The sequence below is a fragment of the Capricornis sumatraensis genome, chromosome 15, assembly GCF_032405125.1.
Source record: "Capricornis sumatraensis isolate serow.1 chromosome 15, serow.2, whole genome shotgun sequence".
NCBI classification, from domain to species: domain Eukaryota; kingdom Metazoa; phylum Chordata; class Mammalia; order Artiodactyla; family Bovidae; genus Capricornis; species Capricornis sumatraensis.
The window spans coordinates 45,222,016-45,239,926 of record NC_091083.1 but is presented as its reverse complement, the minus strand read 5'-3'; the positions used below and the strand labels follow the sequence as shown (position 1 = coordinate 45,239,926).

General features: G+C 54.2%; 1 protein-coding gene and 1 pseudogene across 1 annotated transcript; one reads left to right on the top strand and one right to left on the bottom strand.

Annotated features, from left to right (window-relative positions):
- Positions 1-8,691: 8,691 nt before the first annotated feature.
- Positions 8,692-11,143, bottom strand: LOC138091109 (cystatin-9). The gene is made up of 3 exons (XM_068986763.1): positions 10,898-11,143; positions 9,489-9,632; positions 8,692-8,784 (listed from the first exon to the last, which is right to left on the bottom strand). The coding sequence occupies exons 1-3, from the start codon at positions 11,141-11,143 to the stop codon at positions 8,692-8,694; spliced, it is 483 nt and encodes a 160-aa protein (XP_068842864.1).
- Positions 11,144-15,430: 4,287 nt separating this feature from the next.
- On the top strand, positions 15,431-17,911 carry LOC138091108 (cystatin-9-like; annotated as a pseudogene).

Genomic DNA, 17,911 nt, shown 5'->3' with positions numbered 1-17,911 from the left:
CACCTCTGTTCCTCATCACCGATGACTGCGAGCCCCTTGTCTTATATAAACCCCCACACTCCTCAAGGAAGGGGGCACAGTTCTTGAGGTCTGAGCCTACTCTGTCCCCCTCTCCCCCACCTCTCTATTTCCTCCAAACTCCGTCTCTGAAAATTCGGCTTCAGTGGGCAAAGAAGGCCAAGATTTTGGCCAGCAGCAGTGGGGGCAGGGACGGCAGGGTTCAGCCAGACTGAGAGATGCCAGCGTAGCTGCCCACGCCCGTCGTGAACTTTGTCACGGCAATCCGAGCTCGGGTTGGAGAAGAATTTCCAGACAGAGCATTTCAGAAGGGAGTGAGTTTATTAAAAGCAAACAGTAGAGATAATAAAGGTACTGCAAATGCAGCGGGCCAACCTCCTGACAGGCCGGGGAGAGCCGGCAATTTTCCAGCCAACTTTTATAGTCTCAGGACAAAGAAACTCAGTTGGTAAAGAATCCGCCTGCAATGCAGGAGAGCCCAGTTCAATTCCTGGGTTGGGAAGATCCCCTGGAGAAGGGATAGGCTCCCTGCTTCAGTTTTCTTGGGGTTCCCTGGTGGCTCAGCTGGTAAAGAATCGGCCTGCCATGCTGGAGACCTGGGTTTGATCCCCGGGTTGGGGAGATACCCTGGAGCAGGGAAAAGCTACCCACTTCAGTATTCTGGCCTGGAGAATTCCATGGACTGTATAGTCCATGGGGTCACAAAGAGTTGGACACGACTGAGCAACTTGCACTTTCACTTTCAACACAAAGGAAATTCCTGCTGGCAGCCTGGCATTAGGTGACAGGGTAGGGCGCTATAGCATAAGCAGAGGGTGGGCATTTTTGCCTAGTTTGGGGTCAGGCTGATGATGATGGGGGAGAGGCGGGGCTTTAGGCAATGGTCACCAAGGGTCTCAGTCAGTTCCCGACAAGACCTTGTTTCTGGACTCCATGTCTGTGCCCTGGTGCAAGGCCTTGCACCTGTGGCCTTGGGGTAGGGCTCCACAAACTGGACCCCAGGCCATGTCCAGGAAGAAGGAAGAGGCTGGGAAGGCTATGTACCTGCTGGGGTCACAGCTGCTGTGGGGTCAGAACACAGGGACTGACCCCCAGGCTCCTGAGCATGTGGAATTGGAAGCTGGGCAGGCAAGTGTGGCTGTCAGAGCCTTTCACCCCACTTGATTCTCCAGGAAGAGCTTTCTGTAGCTCTGGTCCTGGCATGAATCAGACCAAGGCCCGGTAGCAAGGCCCACCCTGTGTCTGCATCTGCTCCCACCTCTGGGACCTGCCAGGCACCAATGGAGCCCACGAGGCCCTCCTTTGCTGTCCCCACTCCCCGTACTGCAGAACCTGAGTCTCACTGATGGTGCCCAGGGTGTCCGGACTAGGCCTTGCTCCTCAGGGACTATGCCCCATGATGAGGGAGGGGCATGGACGGTGGAGAATCGCTTGTCAGTGCCCAGCTGGGCCGAGGTCTCCACGATGCTGCCCACACACTGCCTCGTTCGTCTTACCACCACCCTCCAGGCAGATGCCTGTGACTCTCATCCTGTGGTTGTGGAGACAGAAGCTGACGGAAAGTAGAAATGTGTCCCTGGGACTGCAAGTAAGAAGAACTGGAAACCAGACCCCAGCTCAGAGGCATCCGCCCTGAGGGCCTCCCCGGTGGTCCTGGGCGTGGCCCATCGGTGGACCCCTGGAGGATGAGAAGGTGCACCTGCGTCTTTAGATGGATTGAGGCCTCACCTATTTGGTGGTAACATTTGTGTCACTTGCAGATTCTGTTGTAGGGCTTCTTTTTCAGTTTGAATTTGCTGGAAACCTAAAGGGGCTTCCTGAAGTCACTGGAGACGGAAGTGAGGGGCCTCCGGTAGGAGAAGAGGTGGGGCGGCGTGCGGTGGAGGCCTGCAGGGGCGCAGACCCAGCTCTGCCCCAGCTGATTGCCCCGGCCAACAAAGGTCACACAGCTCCATCCTGAGGCATTCTCTGCCTATTCCTTTTTCTGCCATCGGGGACTCCAAGCACATCCTTGTTTCCCAGCTCCTGGGAAGTCTGGGAGATCTCTGGCTATTTGGATGGGACCCCGAGGGGAGTGTCAAGCAGGAGGTGTTCTGGAAGCCCAGTGTGCGATCCCAGCAAAGAGACTCGAGATTGGGGAGGGAGCGCCCAGTCAGGCTAGGCCGCGAGGACAGGGCACCAGGCCTTCCTGGAAGGAAGGCGTGGAGTTGTGAGGTGGGTGGCAGGGAATGGGGGGAAGGTGCTGGGGAGGAATGTCCTCCGTCCTGTGTAGAGATGACCGACTGCCCACCCCAGCTCTCCAGAGAAGGGCTGGGGGTTGGTCCTGGCCCTTGCTCTCACTCTCTAACCATTAAAATCAATGCCTCTGAGATAGGAGGGTAGGCTTCATGCGTTCAGTCTCACTGCAGGGAGCACTTGCAGGGGGCTCCCTGTAGACCCCTGGGGGAGCTGGGTGCCAGCAGCATGAACATGGGCATGACAGAAGCCCTGTGTCTCCCGGGAAACTGGGCCACCTGGCACCTACGATCCCACCTGGGGAGACAGAGTTCTTCCACAGGGCATCAGGGCAGCTTTGTAAAAGAGGGCACATCTCGTCCAGACAAGAAGGAAGCATAGGCGTCTTGAGAGAAAAGGCAGTCAGTCCAGTCTGGGTGCAGGCGGGGCTGGGCACAGAGCTATGACCGGAGACCGAGGGACCCCGCCAAGATGGCACACCGTCTGGGTTTCCCAGGCCCCGGCCCTGTCTGCACCTACATCTCGGGTCCTCTTAGCCTAAGGTCCACATTCACCCTCTTTTTCTGGGTTCTGGTCTCGATGGTGCCTGTCACTCTCAGTCTATGAAGGGGGCCTCCCCCAGACCACTACGGATCCAGGGGCTCTGCACCGCTTGTCAGGTCCAGTTGTGTCCACATGCCGTGACTTGGGCCAGCTGTGGCCAACTCAACCCATTCTCCCCGGACTACATGGTGAGGACGCACACTGAGCATGGGGATCCAACCAGTGTGAAGGTAAGGGTGTCTGTGGACACCCGCTCCAAATGCACATGGCTGCTTGCCTTCAGGACGTGACAAGACAGGCCCGTTTTTCAGGCTTCTCCGATGACAAACTCTGAGTGGCAGCTGTGGGCATTCCTGGACTCTTTACCTATCTAGGTATATCAGGACTCTATTCATACATGTCTCCACAGGCTCTCCCCCCTCAAATCCACTGAGATGTCGCTAAAATTGCTGCCAAATCCATCCCAACTCCATTCCTGAACACTCATTCTTGGGCGAAAAAGCACACTGACGTTCCCTTCGCAGTTTCAGTGAACTTACAGCCATCCGAGAAAAGGGACAGCCTGTTGTGGAGTTTTTGATTTCATGACTTTGTGAAAATATGATTGAGAGACAGAAGCCACATGCATCCAATGTCTACACTTAAGAGTTTGGAGTTTGGGATCCGTGTGAGAAAGCTTGCACGTTCCAGGCCACAAACAGAAGACCGGCTCCCAAAGCGCCCTCCTGTACCTTCATTTTTAAATGCTGTTCATTTCTGGTGTGGAAAGCACTCCACCTCTACCCTCTCAGCCCAGACGCACGTCTGTGGCAGTGTCTCCAGGCCCTAAGTTGGACAGCACATGTCCAGAGATGAACCATCTTGTAACTGAAACATGTGTCCTCTGACAGCCTCCTCCGCTCCCCTCCTTCCAGCCCTGGGAGGCCCCGCTCCACTTTGCACCTCTGTGAGTCTGCCTACTTTGGTTGCCTCACGAAAGTAGAAGCATGCCTCGTGTTGCCCTCTGTCTGCCTTCTGTCACCATAATTTCCTCTTGGTCCATCCATCTTGGTGCAACTTCCCTCTGTTTTGAGGTTGAAAGACGGCCCAGCGACACGACCTCTTGGGAGTTTTCCCTGTAGATCTGGTTGCTTCTCATACTTGATCACATGGCCCTACTTCACTGTTGCAAATACTAAATGGCAAAAGGACATCTTCCGGGTAGGACTGAGTGCTGTGCTTGGAGATCAGGGAACAGTGGCTATGGAGTCTGCTTGAAAAGCAAACTCAGAGGGAATTTCCTGCTGGCTCACTGGTTAGGACTCTGTGCTTTCATTGCCAAGGGCTCAGATTCTATCATTGGTCAGGGAACTAGCATCCTGAAAGCCATGCAGCTGGCAAAAAGTAAAAAGAATAATCACAAGGACTCCCTTTCTTTGAAGAGGCTGGGGTGCTCACCTGTACAGAAACTAGGCAACGACATCTTGGGGTGGGGGGGATGAGCTGTAAACAGTCTTGTGAATGTGCACACCCTGAGGAGAGAGAGGCCCTGGGTGGAGTTCAGAGCTCCCACCCCCTACAAAGACCCTACCTCTTCCTCTCTCCACTCAGGCGCCATCTGCTCACGGAGGCCAGGGTTCTGGAAACCCACTTTTTTCTCTGTCCTCAGGCATGGTATTATGACTCTTCCTTGATCAGTGTGGCCCCCAGAAACCAGTCTCAAGCCCGCAGCTCCAGCCTACACAAGTGCCTGACTGCTCAATGTGACTTTGCCCCGTCTACTCCCAGGGGACTCTGAACTGGGCCACCCAGAGTGTGGTCCAGAGACAAAGTCGGCACCTTCTGCTGGGAGCCGGCTAAGATGCACCTTCTCTGGGCCTGCCCAGACCTACAGGGTCAGGATCCCAGGGATGGGCAAGGCCCAGGGTCCAGGGCGACCACAGGCCTCCATGGGTGCTGGGCCCCTCTGAAGTTCTCAAGTAGCTGTAGACGGAGCCTAAATGTCTGTTGTGGGAGCACAGGGCCAAAGTCTTGTCTGGAAAGAGTGCACTGTGTCATGATCCCAGGGCTACTTTGTGCCCCAGCTGGAGTCAGTGAGGATCTCTTCTGTGAAACGGCCCCTCCCTGCTCACAGGGAGTTGTGCGCCACTGAGCTAAGGTCTGGTTTCCCTGGTGTCTCAGCTACTAAAGAATCCACCTGCAGAGATTCAAGGGATTAGATCTGACAGATAGCATGCCTGAAGAGCTATGGACAGAGGTTCGCAGCATTGTACAGGAGGCAGTGATCAAAACTATCTCCAAGAAGAAATGCAAAAAGGCAAAATGGTTGTCTGAGAAGGCCTTACAAATAGCTGAGAAAAGAAGAGAAGTGAAAGACAAAGGAGAAAAGGAAAGATATGCCCATCTGAATGCAGAGTTCCAAAGAATAGCAAAGAGAGATAAGAAAGCCTTCTAAGAGATCAGTGCAAAGAAACAGAAGAAAACATCAGAATGGGAAAGACTAGAGAGTTCTTCAAGAAAATTAGAGACACCAAGGGAAAATTTCATGCAAAGATGGGCACAATAAAGGGCAGAAATGTTATGGACCTAACAGAAGCAGAAGATATTAAGAAGAGGTGGCAACAATACACAGAAGAACTATACAAAAAAGATCTTCATGGCCCAGAAAACCACGATGGTGTGATCACTCACCTAAAGCCAGACATCCTGGAATGAGAAGTCAAGTGGGCTTTAGGAAGCATCACTACGAACAAAGCTTGGAGATGATGAAATTACAGTTGAGCTATTTCAAGTCCTAAGAGATGATGCTGTTAAAGTGCTGCATTCAATATGCCAGCAAATTTGGAGAACTCAGCAGAGGCCACAGGACTGGAAAAGGTCAGTTTTTACTCTAATCTCAAAGAAATGCTATGCCAAAGAATGCTTAAACTACCACACAATTGTACTCATCTCACACACTAGCAAAGTAATGCTCAAAATTCTCCAAGCTAGGCTTCAACAGCACGTGAAATGAGAACTTCCAGATGTTCAAGCTGGTTTTAGAAAAGGCAGAGGAACCAGAGATCAAATTGCCAACATCCATTGGATCATAGAAAAAGCAAGAAAGTTCCAGGAAAACATCTACTTCTGCTTCACTGACTACGCCAAAGCCTTGGACTGTGTGGGTCACAACAAACTGGAAAATTCTTCAAGAGATGGGAATACCAGACCACCTTACCTGTCTCCTGAGAAATCTTATAGGCAGGTCAAGAAACAACAGTTAGACTGGATATGGAACAATGGACTAGTTCCAAATTGGGAAAGAAGTATGTCAAGGCTGTATATTGTCACCCTTCTTATTTAACTTCTATTCAGAGTATATCATTCGCTGGATGAAGCACAAACTGGAATCAAGATTGCCATGAGAAATATCAGTAACCTCAGATATGCAGATGACACCACCCTTATGGCAGAAAGTGAAGAACTACAGAGCCTCTTGATGAAAGTGAGAGGAGAGTGAAAAAGATGACTTAAAACTCAATATTCAAAAAATGAAGATCATGGCATCTGGTCCCATCACTCCATGGCAAATAGATGGGGAAACAGTGGAAACAGTGACAGACTTTATTTTAGGGGCTCCAAAATCACTGCAGCCATGAAATTAAAAGATGCTTACTCCTTAGAAGAAAAGCTGTGACCAACCTAGACACCATATTAAAAAGCAGAGACATTACTTTGCCAAGAAAGGTCCACCTAGTCAAAGCTATGTTTTTCCAGTAGTCATGTATGGATGTGAGAGTTGGACTAAAAAGAAAGCTGAGCACCAAAGAATTGACATTTTGAACTGAGGAGTTGGAGAAGACTCTTGAGAGTCTCTTGGACTGCAAGGAGATCCAACCAGTCCATCCTAAAGGAAATCAATCCTGAATATGCGTCGGAAGGACTGATGCTGAAGCTGATACCCCAATACTCTGGCTACCTGATGCAAAGAACTGCCTCACGGGAAAAAAATCCTGATGCTGGGAAAGATTGAAGGCAGGAGGAGAAGGGGAAGACAGAGGATGAGATGGTTGGATGGCATCATCGACTCGATGGACATGAATTTGAGTTCACTCCCAGAGTTGGTGATGGACAGGGAAGCCTGGCATGCTGCAGTCCATGGGGTTGCAAAGAGTCAGTCGATAGGACTGAACTAAACTGAGCTGTGACCGCGAGGCCCCCAGAGGGCGCCAGCGTCCCCTGAGGACACAGCTCGGCTCCTGAGCACATGGGCTTCCCTGCTATCTGCTTCCCCTTCACCCCGCCCCCTCCTCTGGGGACAGCCCCCAACAAAGGGGACAGTGACAAAGGGGACAGCGAGGGCCCGCTGAGTGTCATGGCCACCCCGCCTGGGACACCTCTGACGGAGGGTGTCTCCATCAGCCGGCCAGGCCCCAGGCTGAGAACCCAGGAGCTGAGGGGTCTTGTCAAGGGAGGCTCAGGGATTCTGCGGGAAGCTCCTGGGTCCAGGACCTGCAAACCCTGCCCCCACCCCACCCCGGCACCCGCCCAGGGGCCTGGGAGCCCGTGTTCCAGAACCCGAGGGCGCTGGGGGCCACGGGGGCGGGGCACATCTGCACCTGAAAGAGCCCAGCCCTCTGCTGCTTTCTCGGTGGGAAGACACTTCACCTCCTGGCAGGCCGCCTGCCGTCACCCACAGCCTGACTCCGGGCCACTCATCCTCTTTGGTTCCGTCCCTCCTTGTGTCTCTGACCCTCACCAACTGCTGCGTCCGGGACCTCCTTCCACTCACACTCCTTGCAACTGTGCCCTTGATTCAGCATACAAGTCTAGGGCACTCCATAAGTCTCTGATCCCCCTGAGATGCCAAGGGGGGCATGTGGCTGGGCTTCCTGCATGGTTGGTCCTTCCCAACCCACCCTGCCTGGGTCTCGCTCTCTCTCCTGGACAGGAGGCAATGATATCAGCTCGGGATGGAGGAGGCAGGGTCATGAGAGGGAAGGGACAGGGTGTCAGACTAGAGGGGCGGACCAGGGGAGGAGTATGTCCTGGAGCAGATAGACGGGACCCGTGCCCAGGGAGGCCGGGTGGGAGCTGGAGACGGGAAGGGTGAAGCCTGGGTGCCTGGGGGCAGCAGCCATGATGGGCCGACAGCGGAGGTGCAGGTGGGCTCAGCCCTGGACCCTGCTCCTGCTTCTCCCCTGACAGACGGGCCTGCTTAGTCCTGTTCTGGGAGACCCTCCCAGAGTCTCCACAGCATCAGCAGCCATTCTCAGCTCCGAGTGTCCCAGGGGCCCTGGGCATAGAGGAAACGCACCTGCTGCTCCAAAGGTCCAGAGACCCTGGGAAGCTGCATGTTTTTAACAGGCTCCAGGAGACACTGCAGCTTGTGGTAGGTGGGCCCATCTGAGTGGAGGCTGGAGCCCCTCCTACACTCCCCCCTCCTGTAGCTTCCCAGATCAGTGGATGTGTGTGAGCAAGCCCCTGGGATGTGCTGAGGGGCCCAAGACCCTGTCTGGTCCACCCTGCACTGAGGGTTGCCTGTCTGGCCATGCCAATGTCCCTCTAAGGATCGTGCTCATCCCATGAGACCGAGACACAGCTCAGACGCACCTGTGCTCCTAGGTTGTGCCACCGGCAGCTGGCTCACGTGTCTGAGGGGGAGACATGCATCCCCCGGGCTCAGCCAGTTGCCCTGCTGGGAGGACGGCCCCAGCTGCCCAGCCCCCACCCTCTGGAACCAGGCTGCACAAGGCTGCTTGCAATGCTGACGTTTAATGACCAGTTCTATGGGGTGACATGAACAGGGAGGCGTGTCCGTATGGCCCGGGTGCGACACCCAGACAGGTGCTCACCCAGAGAACAGAACCAGAGACGCTTGGGCACTGAAGGGACACGACAGGGCGGCAGGGGTGCCCCCCAGGCTGGGGTGCAGTCTCACGCAGCGGAGCCCTCCAAGCAGGTGTCGTTCAGGAGTTGGAACTCTGTCTTCCAGGGTTTAGCGTCGACAGTGAAGAAGCAGGTGACGGTCTGTGGGAACAAGCACAGGGACAGAGTAGGGGGAGGGACTTGTGACGCTGGTGTCTCCAGCCCTGAAGCTGGCATCCAGCAAACCCTACCTTCTTGGGTGGGCAGGTCATTCTGCCCTGCGAGACCTGTGATCTCCAGGGACTCCTCCCCATGATACCAGGATGTCCCACACGACCCATGCCCCCAGTGTCCCAGCAGGGCCTCTGACCTGTATCAGTCTTATCCAGGGGCGGGGCTCACCCCCTTGTCACCTGGGGCAGGAGCAGCAGGGTAGGGCCTGAGAGGGAGGGCAGGGGAGCTCAGCTTCTATCCATCCAGCTCTGGGCAGGAGGACCACTCGGCCACGGAGATGCTGCTCCTCCCTCACACACTCCTTCTCCTGAAGGCGGGGCGGGGCGGGGGTGACGACCAGGGAGGGGACATCTCGCCTTCCACCCAGGGGCCTGGGCCACGTGGACCACGTGGTCAGGAACAGTCTAACCCCAGGGGGACCTGGGATGCAGCAGCAGATATGGGACCAGTGAGCAGACAGGCCAGGGGCGTAGGAGTGACCAGTGACCCCTGGGCTGGCCTGCCTGGCTGGCCTCCATCCTGCAGACGACCCCTCAGTGTCCTTTGGAATGCCGTCTTCATCACTCCCCACACCGCCTGCCCTGATGCAGTGTCCATGGCCCTGTAACCTGAGGGTGGCTGGTGTGTCTTACATTGTTCACGTCTGGAGTTGCTTGAAAAGGACAGTTGTCGATGTCTTCGTCAAATTTTCCGCACCTGATTCGGGCAAACTGCAGCTCCATGGAGAACACCAGGCCTTTTTCTTCTTTCTGTTCAGAATGTGAAGTGGATGCTTTCTCCTCCCATACACACGTATCCACACACACAGGCACACACACATCCATACTCACACATTCACACACAGACACATGCATATCCATACACACAGGCACACACATCCACACATACATACACACAGACACACACACACATCCACATCCACACACACATCCACACATCCACACACTCACACACACACACGCAGACACGCATCCACACACATGCACACACACACACACGCACATATCAACACACACAGATACAAGGACACAAGCATGCAGGCACATTCACAGGACTGGGACAATGGCTTCAAGAAGCACCCTCCCTCTCACAAAGTGACCTGTCTTCTCCACTGCCTGGACTTTAGGCCTCGCAGTGCCCCCCCACTCTAGCCTGGCCTTTATTCTCAACACTGAGTCAGTCTTGCACTCCAGGCCAGAGACTGCAGGCAGAGACCCAGCTGGGGGCAGCAGGGCAGCAGGGCCAGGCGGGACCCGGTCCTGTCCCTGGAGGGAAGCTGGGGCCGTGTGGAGAGCCCTCTGCCTTCCTTCTGTCACTCAGTCCAGAGGTGCAGAGGGGGTGTTGCCCCAGCGTGTTCCCCCACCCAGGCACTCACACAAAGCACAGGTACACATCCACACGTGGCCACACACAGGACCGGAAGTGTTCCTTCTGCAGAATGCTCTTGGCCTTTCTGTCTGCAGTGCATGTGAAAATCGCACCCCTGGTCATGTTCTGCAGATTCCATTGCCATGAGAACATTTTAGGATTCAGACCGTGGTCTGGCAACAGTGTAAATCATGCTCGATCCACGGAGGAGAAGGAGCCCGGAGCACATGGGGTCAGAGGAGAGGCCCTGAACGCCCAGAGGCTCCTCAGGATGAGGGGCCTCCAGCTGCTTCTCTCTCTCTCTCTCTCTGATTTTCCTAAATGAGCCTAGTTTAATGTTATTTCCATGAAGTTGATTCTAAATCTCTAATCCAGGGTTTTCTGTCTGGCTCTTTTTTTTTTTAAATAAATAGTTTCATCCCCTCATACTTCATATTTTGCTTATTCTTCATAAAACAAGGTGAAAAATGACAAAACTGAAAACACACCTCCCAGAGTTTGAAAAATTCCCATTATTATTATCTTTTTTCAATAAAAACTGAAACTAACCCAACAGGCTGTATTTCCCTCTATTTTATAGTTGTCAAATGATGATCGAAATCCTCTGATGACACCCTCTCCCGACCCGAGTAACAGCCGATGAGGCCAGCAGTGGGGAAAATATGGTACCTACCCACTCCGGCCACGACCGCAGTACACGCACCACTTTGTAGGCATTCCTATCCTGGCTCTTCAGGTTGTACACATGTAAGGCATACTCCACGACGGCAGGAAAGTAAAGCTTCAAGATATTTCTGTTTTTACTATTCTCGTTCCCTTGGGGACGCCAACCATGAGTCACCAGGAGCTGTGGACCTAAGAGAAGCAGGAGCAGGGTCCAGGGCTGAGCCCACCTGCACCTCCGCTGTCGGCCCATCATGGCTGCTGCCCCCAGGCGCCCAGGCTTCACCCTTCCCGTCTCCGGCTCCCATCCGGCCTCCCTGGGCACGGGTCCCGTCTATCTGCTCCAGGACATACTCCTCCCCTGGTCCGCCCCTCTAGTCTGACACCCTGTCCCTTCCCTCTCATGACCCTGCCTCCTCCATCCCGAGCTGATATCATTGCCTCCTGTCCAGGAGAGAGAGCGAGACCCAGGCAGGGTAGGTTGGGAAGGACCAACCGTGGAGGAAGCCCAGCCACATGCCCCCCTTGGCATCTCAGGGGGATCAGAGACTTATGGAGTGCCCTAGACTTGGATGCTGAATCAAGGGCACAGTTGTAAGGAGTGTGAGTGAAAGGAGGTCCCGGACGCAGCAGTTGGTGAGGGTCAGAGACACAAGGAAGGACGGAACCAAAGAGGATGAGTGGCCCGGAGTCAGGCTGTGGGTGACGGCAGGCGGCCTGCCAGGAGGTGAAGTGTCTTCCCACCGAGAAAGCAGCAGAGGGCTGGGCTCTTTCAGGTGCAGATGTGCCCCCATCCCCGTGGCCCCCAGCGCCCTCGGGTTCTGGAACACGGGCTCCCAGGCCCCCGGGCGGGTGCCGGGGCAGGGTGGGGGCAGGGTTTGCAGGTCCTGGACCCAGGAGCTTCCCGCAGAATCCCTGAGCCTCCCTTGACAGGATCCCTCAGCTCCTGGGTTCTCAGCCTGGGGCCTGGCCGGCTGATGGAGACACCCTCCATCAGAGGTGTCCCAGGCGGGGTGGCCACGACACTCAGCGGGCCCTCGCTGTCCCCTTTGTCACTGTCCCCTTTGTTGGGGGCTGTCCCCAGAGGAGGGGGCGGGGTGAAGGGGAAGCAGATAGCAGGGAAGCCCATGTGCTCAGGAGCTGAGCTGTGTCCTCAGGGGACGCTGGCGCCCTCTGGGGGCCTCGCGGTCACAGCTCAGGGACACACAACTCCCTGCGAGCAGGAAGGGGCCATTTCACAGAAGAGACCCTCACTGCCTCCAGCTGGGGCACAAAGCAGCCCTGGGACCACAACACAGCACACTCTTTCCAGACAAGACTTTGGCCCTGTGCCTCCGCAACAGACATTTAGGCTCCATCCACAGCCACTTGAGAATTCCAGAGGGGCCCAGCACCCATAGAGGCCTGTGGACGCCCCAGACCCTGGGGCTTGTCCATCCCCGGGGATCCTGACCCTTGAGGATCTTAGCTGGCTCCCAGGGGATGGTGCTGACCTGACTAGGTAGCCCCGTTCAAAGTCCCCCAGGAGTGGTTGGGGCAGAGTCACATTGAGCAGTCAGGCACTTGTGTGGGCTGGGGGCTGCGGGCTTGAGACTGGCTTCTGGGGGCCACACTGATCAGGGAAGGGTCAAACTACCTTGCCTAGGGACAGAGAAAAAAGTGGGTTTCCACAAGCCCAGCCTCCATGAGTAGGTGGTACCTGTGTGAGGAGAGGAGGGGCTTTGATCCTGCCAGCCTGTCCCCTTCCTGCCCCTGGCACAGACAGTCTCAGAGCTGGTGTCTTCCTAACACTCAAAACTCATTCTCATATTTAGTCAATGCCTAAGAATTAAAAAGTTCCTAATTACAGCTATTACAAGGAATTTTAGGGTGACAATTTTTCTATACAATTTTTATTGAATTATAGTTGGTTTAATATTAGCAGTGGGACAGGACTGAGCAACGAACACACACACACAGAGGTGTATATACATTGTTGCTATTGTTGTTGTTCAGTCACTAAGTCATGTCCAGCTCTTTGCAACCCTATGGAGAGCAACCAGCCAGGCTTACCTGTTCTTCCCATTTGTTCAAACTCATGTCCAGTGAGTTGGTGATGCCATCCAATCATCTCATCCTCTGTCTCCCCCTTCTCGTCCTGCCCTCAATCTTTCCTAGCATCAGGGTCTTTTCCAATGAGTTGGATCTTCGCACCAGGTGGCCAAAGTATTGGAGCTTCAGCTTCAGCATCAGTCCTTCCAATGAATATTCAGGGTTGATTTCCTTTAGGTTGGACTGGTTTGATCTCCTTACTGTCCAAGGGACTCTCAAGATTCTTCTCCAGCACTACAGTTTGAAAGCATCAGTTCTCTGGTGCTCAGCCTTCTTTATGATCCAGCTCTCACATCTGTACATGACTACTGAAAATACCATAGCTTTGTTCATATGGAACATTTGTCAGCAAAGCGATGTCTCTGCTTTTTAGTATGCTGTCTGGATTTGTCAAAGCTCTCCTTCCAAGAAGCAAGCATCTTTTAATTTCATGGTTGTAGTCATTGTCTGCAATGATTTTGGAGCCCACGAAAATAAAATCGGACACTATTTCCACTTTTTACCTGTCTATTTGCCAGAAAGTGATGGGACTAGATGCCATGATCTTAGTTTTTCTGAATGTTGAATTTTAAGCCAGGTTTTTCACTCTCCTCTTTCACCCTCATCAAGAGTACTCGACTCAAAGTTATTACAAGAAAACAAATGTATTTCCCTGTGTTATTCAATACGTCTTTGTTGCTTATCTATTGTATACTGTGTGTGCTTCGTCTGTCTTAATCCCTTACCTCTAATTTGCCCCTCCTCCTTCTTCTCTGTACTGGTAACCACTAGTTTCTTCCTGTATCAGTGAATCTGTTTCTGTTTTTCATACAGATTTGTTTGAATTAATATTGGGGGTTCCACATGTAGGTTGGCACAGAGCATGTTTCTTTTTCTCTCGCTTATGTCTCTCAGCATAATATTCTCTATGTCCGTCGACATTGCTGTGTTAGAAGAACTGGGTCCTTTTTCACGGCCAAGTAGTATTCCATGTGTATTCATACCACATTATCTTTATCCTTTGGAGCGTTAGAGCTGGTGATGGATGAGGTCTCTTTTGCCCATCCCAAGGCTCAGTTGCTATGGCGGTCACAGCACTCCATCCTGTTGTGAGCTGGACCAGTGCCGTGGACTTTCTTCAAGATGCCATTTGACTAGTGATGGAAGTGGGGAAATTGGTCCGCAGGAAGAGGCTTCTATGGATTTCTACACTTAGTGGGGACAAGTCTGCATGCGTGTCCTAACGTGAGCAGGAACCTGGCTTGGCTACCCCCATGGTTCTGAGGTCCAGAAGGGACAGTGGCAGCAGCTCCCGCATGGGGGGAGCCCACTCCATGTGGGGTGGGGAGGAGGATCCATCTTGTCCCCAGGGAGTGAGGGGAGAGCGTTGGGGTGACCCAGGTGGACAGGCTGGAGGAGGAGGGATCTGTCCTTCATTTCCATCCGGGGCTCCCAGCAACCCCCTGCGCGAGTCTTGTGCCCCACCCTCTCTTGCTGGCCTTCTCCCCGGACGACACTCTGGGATCCTTGATAATTATGGGGCTGAAATCACTGCTGGGGTCTGCACGTGGCTGTCCTGATGAGCCCATGGGGGTGTCACGGACCTGGACGTGGCTTCTTCACACCCCTCCTCACCCCTTTGTCAGAGCTCCGTCACTGGTAGCACTCGGACCTGGCTGTGTTCATGATAAAATGACCAGGCACTGATGATGTGATGTCTTTCGGATTCCCTAGCTCCCTCCTCTGTCACTGACTCCCCTGGCATTTGATTCCCAGTCCAGTGCCCAGTTTTGCCAACCCCCTCTCCTCTTCGAGGCTGCTACCACGGGCGCCCTTCCCTGGCCTGTGGCCGACGGCCGCTGTCATCACCTCCTTCCTTGTGTCTCTGTCACGAGGCCAGTCTGCCTGCAGCGGGGAGAAGCACCAAGAAAGTAGAAGCCCAGGGAAGCCTGTTCCCACAGAGCCAAAGCCCCCAAATTCCAGGCCAGTGATTCTCAGGCAGGCCTTTTAGAGTCCTTCCCAGCCATTGCAGACCACCTTCTGTCACCCACAGAGCTGACTCCAGGCCACTCATCCTCTTTGGCTCTGTCCGTCCTGGTCTCTCCGACCCTCACCTGCTGCTGCGTCCCAGGACCGCCTTCTACTCACACCCCTTGCAACTGTGCCCTTGATTCAGCATCCAAGTCTGGGGTACCCCATAAGCCTCTGACCCCCATGAGATGCCAAGATGGGCGTGCGGCTGGAGTTCAGCAGCAGCAGACCTTTCTCCACGGTTGGTCCTTCCCAACCCACCCTGCCTGGGTCTCGCTCTCTCTCCTGGACAGGAGGCAATGTTATCAGCTCGGGATTGAGGAGGCAGGGTCACGAGAGGGAAGGGACAGGGTGTCAGACCAGAGGGGCGGACCAGGGGAGGAGTATGTCCTGGAGCAGGTAGACTGGACCCGTGCCCAGGGAGGCCGGGTGGGAGCCGGAGATGGGAAGGGTGAAACCTGGGCGCCTGGGGGCAGCAGCCATTGTGGGCCGGCAGTGGAGGTGCCAGTGGGCTCAGCCCTGGACCCTGCTCCTGCTTCTCTTAGGTCCCCAGCCCCTGGGGAGTCACATCTGGGGTCCCGCAGAGAAAGAGGGAGATGATGAAGAGAGACTCTTGAAGAACTACCTCCCTGCCACCGTGGAGTATGCCTTGCACATGTACAACCTGACAAACCAGGGCAGGAATGCCTACAAAGTGGTGCGTGTACTGCAATCATGGAAGGATCCTGTAGGTACCCTCCCCTGCTGCTGGTGCACACCTGCTGTTAATGAGGGTCTGGCAGGAGGGGTGGTGCTTAACAAGGGGTCTCGATCATCATCTGAAGCCCATAAAATAGAGGGAAATACAACCTGTTGGGTTAGTTTCAGTTTTTAGAAAAGAAATAACTTGGGAGTGTTTTAAATCTCCATCAGTCTATCCACATGTAAAATGTATTTTCAGTTTTCATTATATTTGAGCCTGTTTAAAGAAGAATGACCAAAATATAGACTGTAAGGGGATAAAGCTACTTACCTTTTTGTTCTTTTTTTTTTTTTAAGAGGCAGACAGAAAATACTAAAGAGATTCAGAAAAGATTTCAAGGAAATAACATTAAAAAAGGTTAATCTACAAAACACAGAGAGAGAGACAGAGACGTACGAATAGCAGGAGGGGGAAAGTGCCTGGAGCGTCAGGAGCCATGGACCCCTGGTTCTGAGGGGCCTCTGGGAGCTCACAGCCTCTCCTCGGAGTCCATGTGCTGTGGGCTCCTTCTGGGCCTCCGTCTATATGGATCCAGTGTGATTTTTAAAAGTTAATGTATTTATTTTAATTGGAGGATAGTTGCTTTATAATATCGTGATGGTCTTTATCATACATCAACATGAATCAGGTACAGGTATACATGTATCCCCCTCCTCGTGACCCCCCCCACCTCGCTCCCCACCTCCTCCCTCTGGGTTGTCCCAGAGCCTCAGCTTTGGGCGCCCTGCTGCATGCAGCGAACATGCCCTGGTCATCTAGTTTACATACGGTGATGTCCGTGTTTCAGTGATCCAGTGTGATTTATACTCATCCCAGATGGCATTCTTCATCCTAAAACGTTCTCCTAGCAATGGAATCTGTACAGAATGTAACCAGGAGTGTGTGGTTTTCACGTGGGCTGCAGACGAAAACGCCAAGAACATTCTTCAGAAGGAGCACTCCCGGTCCTGTGTGTGCTTGTGTGTGCCTGAGTGTGCATGTGTGTGTGAGAGCATACTGCAGCTCCATGGGGCTCCTTCCTCACTGTAGGACAGGTGAAAGTAATGACAACAGGGTGCAAAAGGGAATATCCATTTCTCAGCCCAGATTTATCCAGTAAACTGGCAGTCAAGCCCCTCCTGCAAAGACCCCTGTCCTGCCTCCACTGTGTGGATCTACCTGCCAGGCACGTAAGGGGGGCAGGAGGGCTATGTCCACTTCAGTGTCTGTCCAGACCCAGGTGGACGTCGGCCTGGTATTCTCCATGGAGCTGGAGTTCGCCTGAACCAGGTGCGGGAAATTTGACGAAGACATCGACAACTGTCCTTTTCAAGCAACTCCAGATGTGAACAATGTAAGACACACCAGCCACCCTCAGGTTACAGGGCCATGGACACTGCATCAGGGCAGGTGGTGTGGGGAGTGATGAAGACGGCATTCCAAAGGACACTGAGGGGTCGTCTGCAGAATGGAAGCCAGCCAGGCAGGCCAGCCCAGGGTCACTGGTCACTCGTACGCCCCTGGCCTGTCTGCTCACTGGTCCCATTTCTGCTACTGCATCCCAGGTCCCCCTGGGGTTAGCCTGTTCCTGTTCCTGTGGTCCGGGTCCCTGGGTGGAAGGCGAGATGACCCCTCCTTGGTCGTCACCCCCTCCCCGCCCCACCTTCAGGAGGAGTGTGTGAGGGAGAGGCAGCATCTCCGTGGCTGAGTGGTCCTCCTGCCCAGAGCTGGACGGATGGAGGCTGAGTCCCCTGCTCTCCCTCTTAGGCCCTACCCTGCTGCTCCTGCTCCAGGTGACAAGGTGGGTGAGCCTCGCCCCTGAACAAGCCTGGGTCGGGTCAGAGGACCCGGTGGGATGCTGGGGGCATGGGTCGTGTGGGACATCCTGGTGTTGGGGGGAGGAGGCCCTGGAGATCACAGGCCTGGCAGGGCAGAGTGACCCAGGTGCCTCTGGGGTCAGCAGAGGGTCCCAGGTGGGGAACATCTAGGATGAGCTTGGGGCTGCTCCCGGGGGCCACCTGGGGCAGGCAGGTAGGGTGGATGCAGCTTTAGAGCTGGAGATACCAGCTTCCCGAGGCCGCCTCCCCACACTCTGTCCCTGTGCTTGTTCCCACAGACGCACACTTTATGATCGCCACTGACCCACGGAGAACAAAGTCTAAAGTCCTGAACGACACCTGCTTGGAGGGCTCCGCTGAGTGA

Bases quoted from the DNA above. Each gene is read 5' to 3' on its own strand.
- LOC138091109 (XM_068986763.1), bottom strand. From the start codon at position 11,143: ATGATGGGCCGACAGCGGAGGTGCAGGTGGGCTCAGCCCTGGACCCTG. The intron at 9,633-10,897 runs GTAGGTACCATA...GTATGGGAGGAG, and splicing joins TGCGGTCGTGGCCGGAGTGG to AAAGCATCCACTTCACATTC. The intron at 8,785-9,488 runs GTAAGACACACC...TTGTTCCCACAG, and splicing joins CAACTCCAGACGTGAACAAT to ACCGTCACCTGCTTCTTCAC.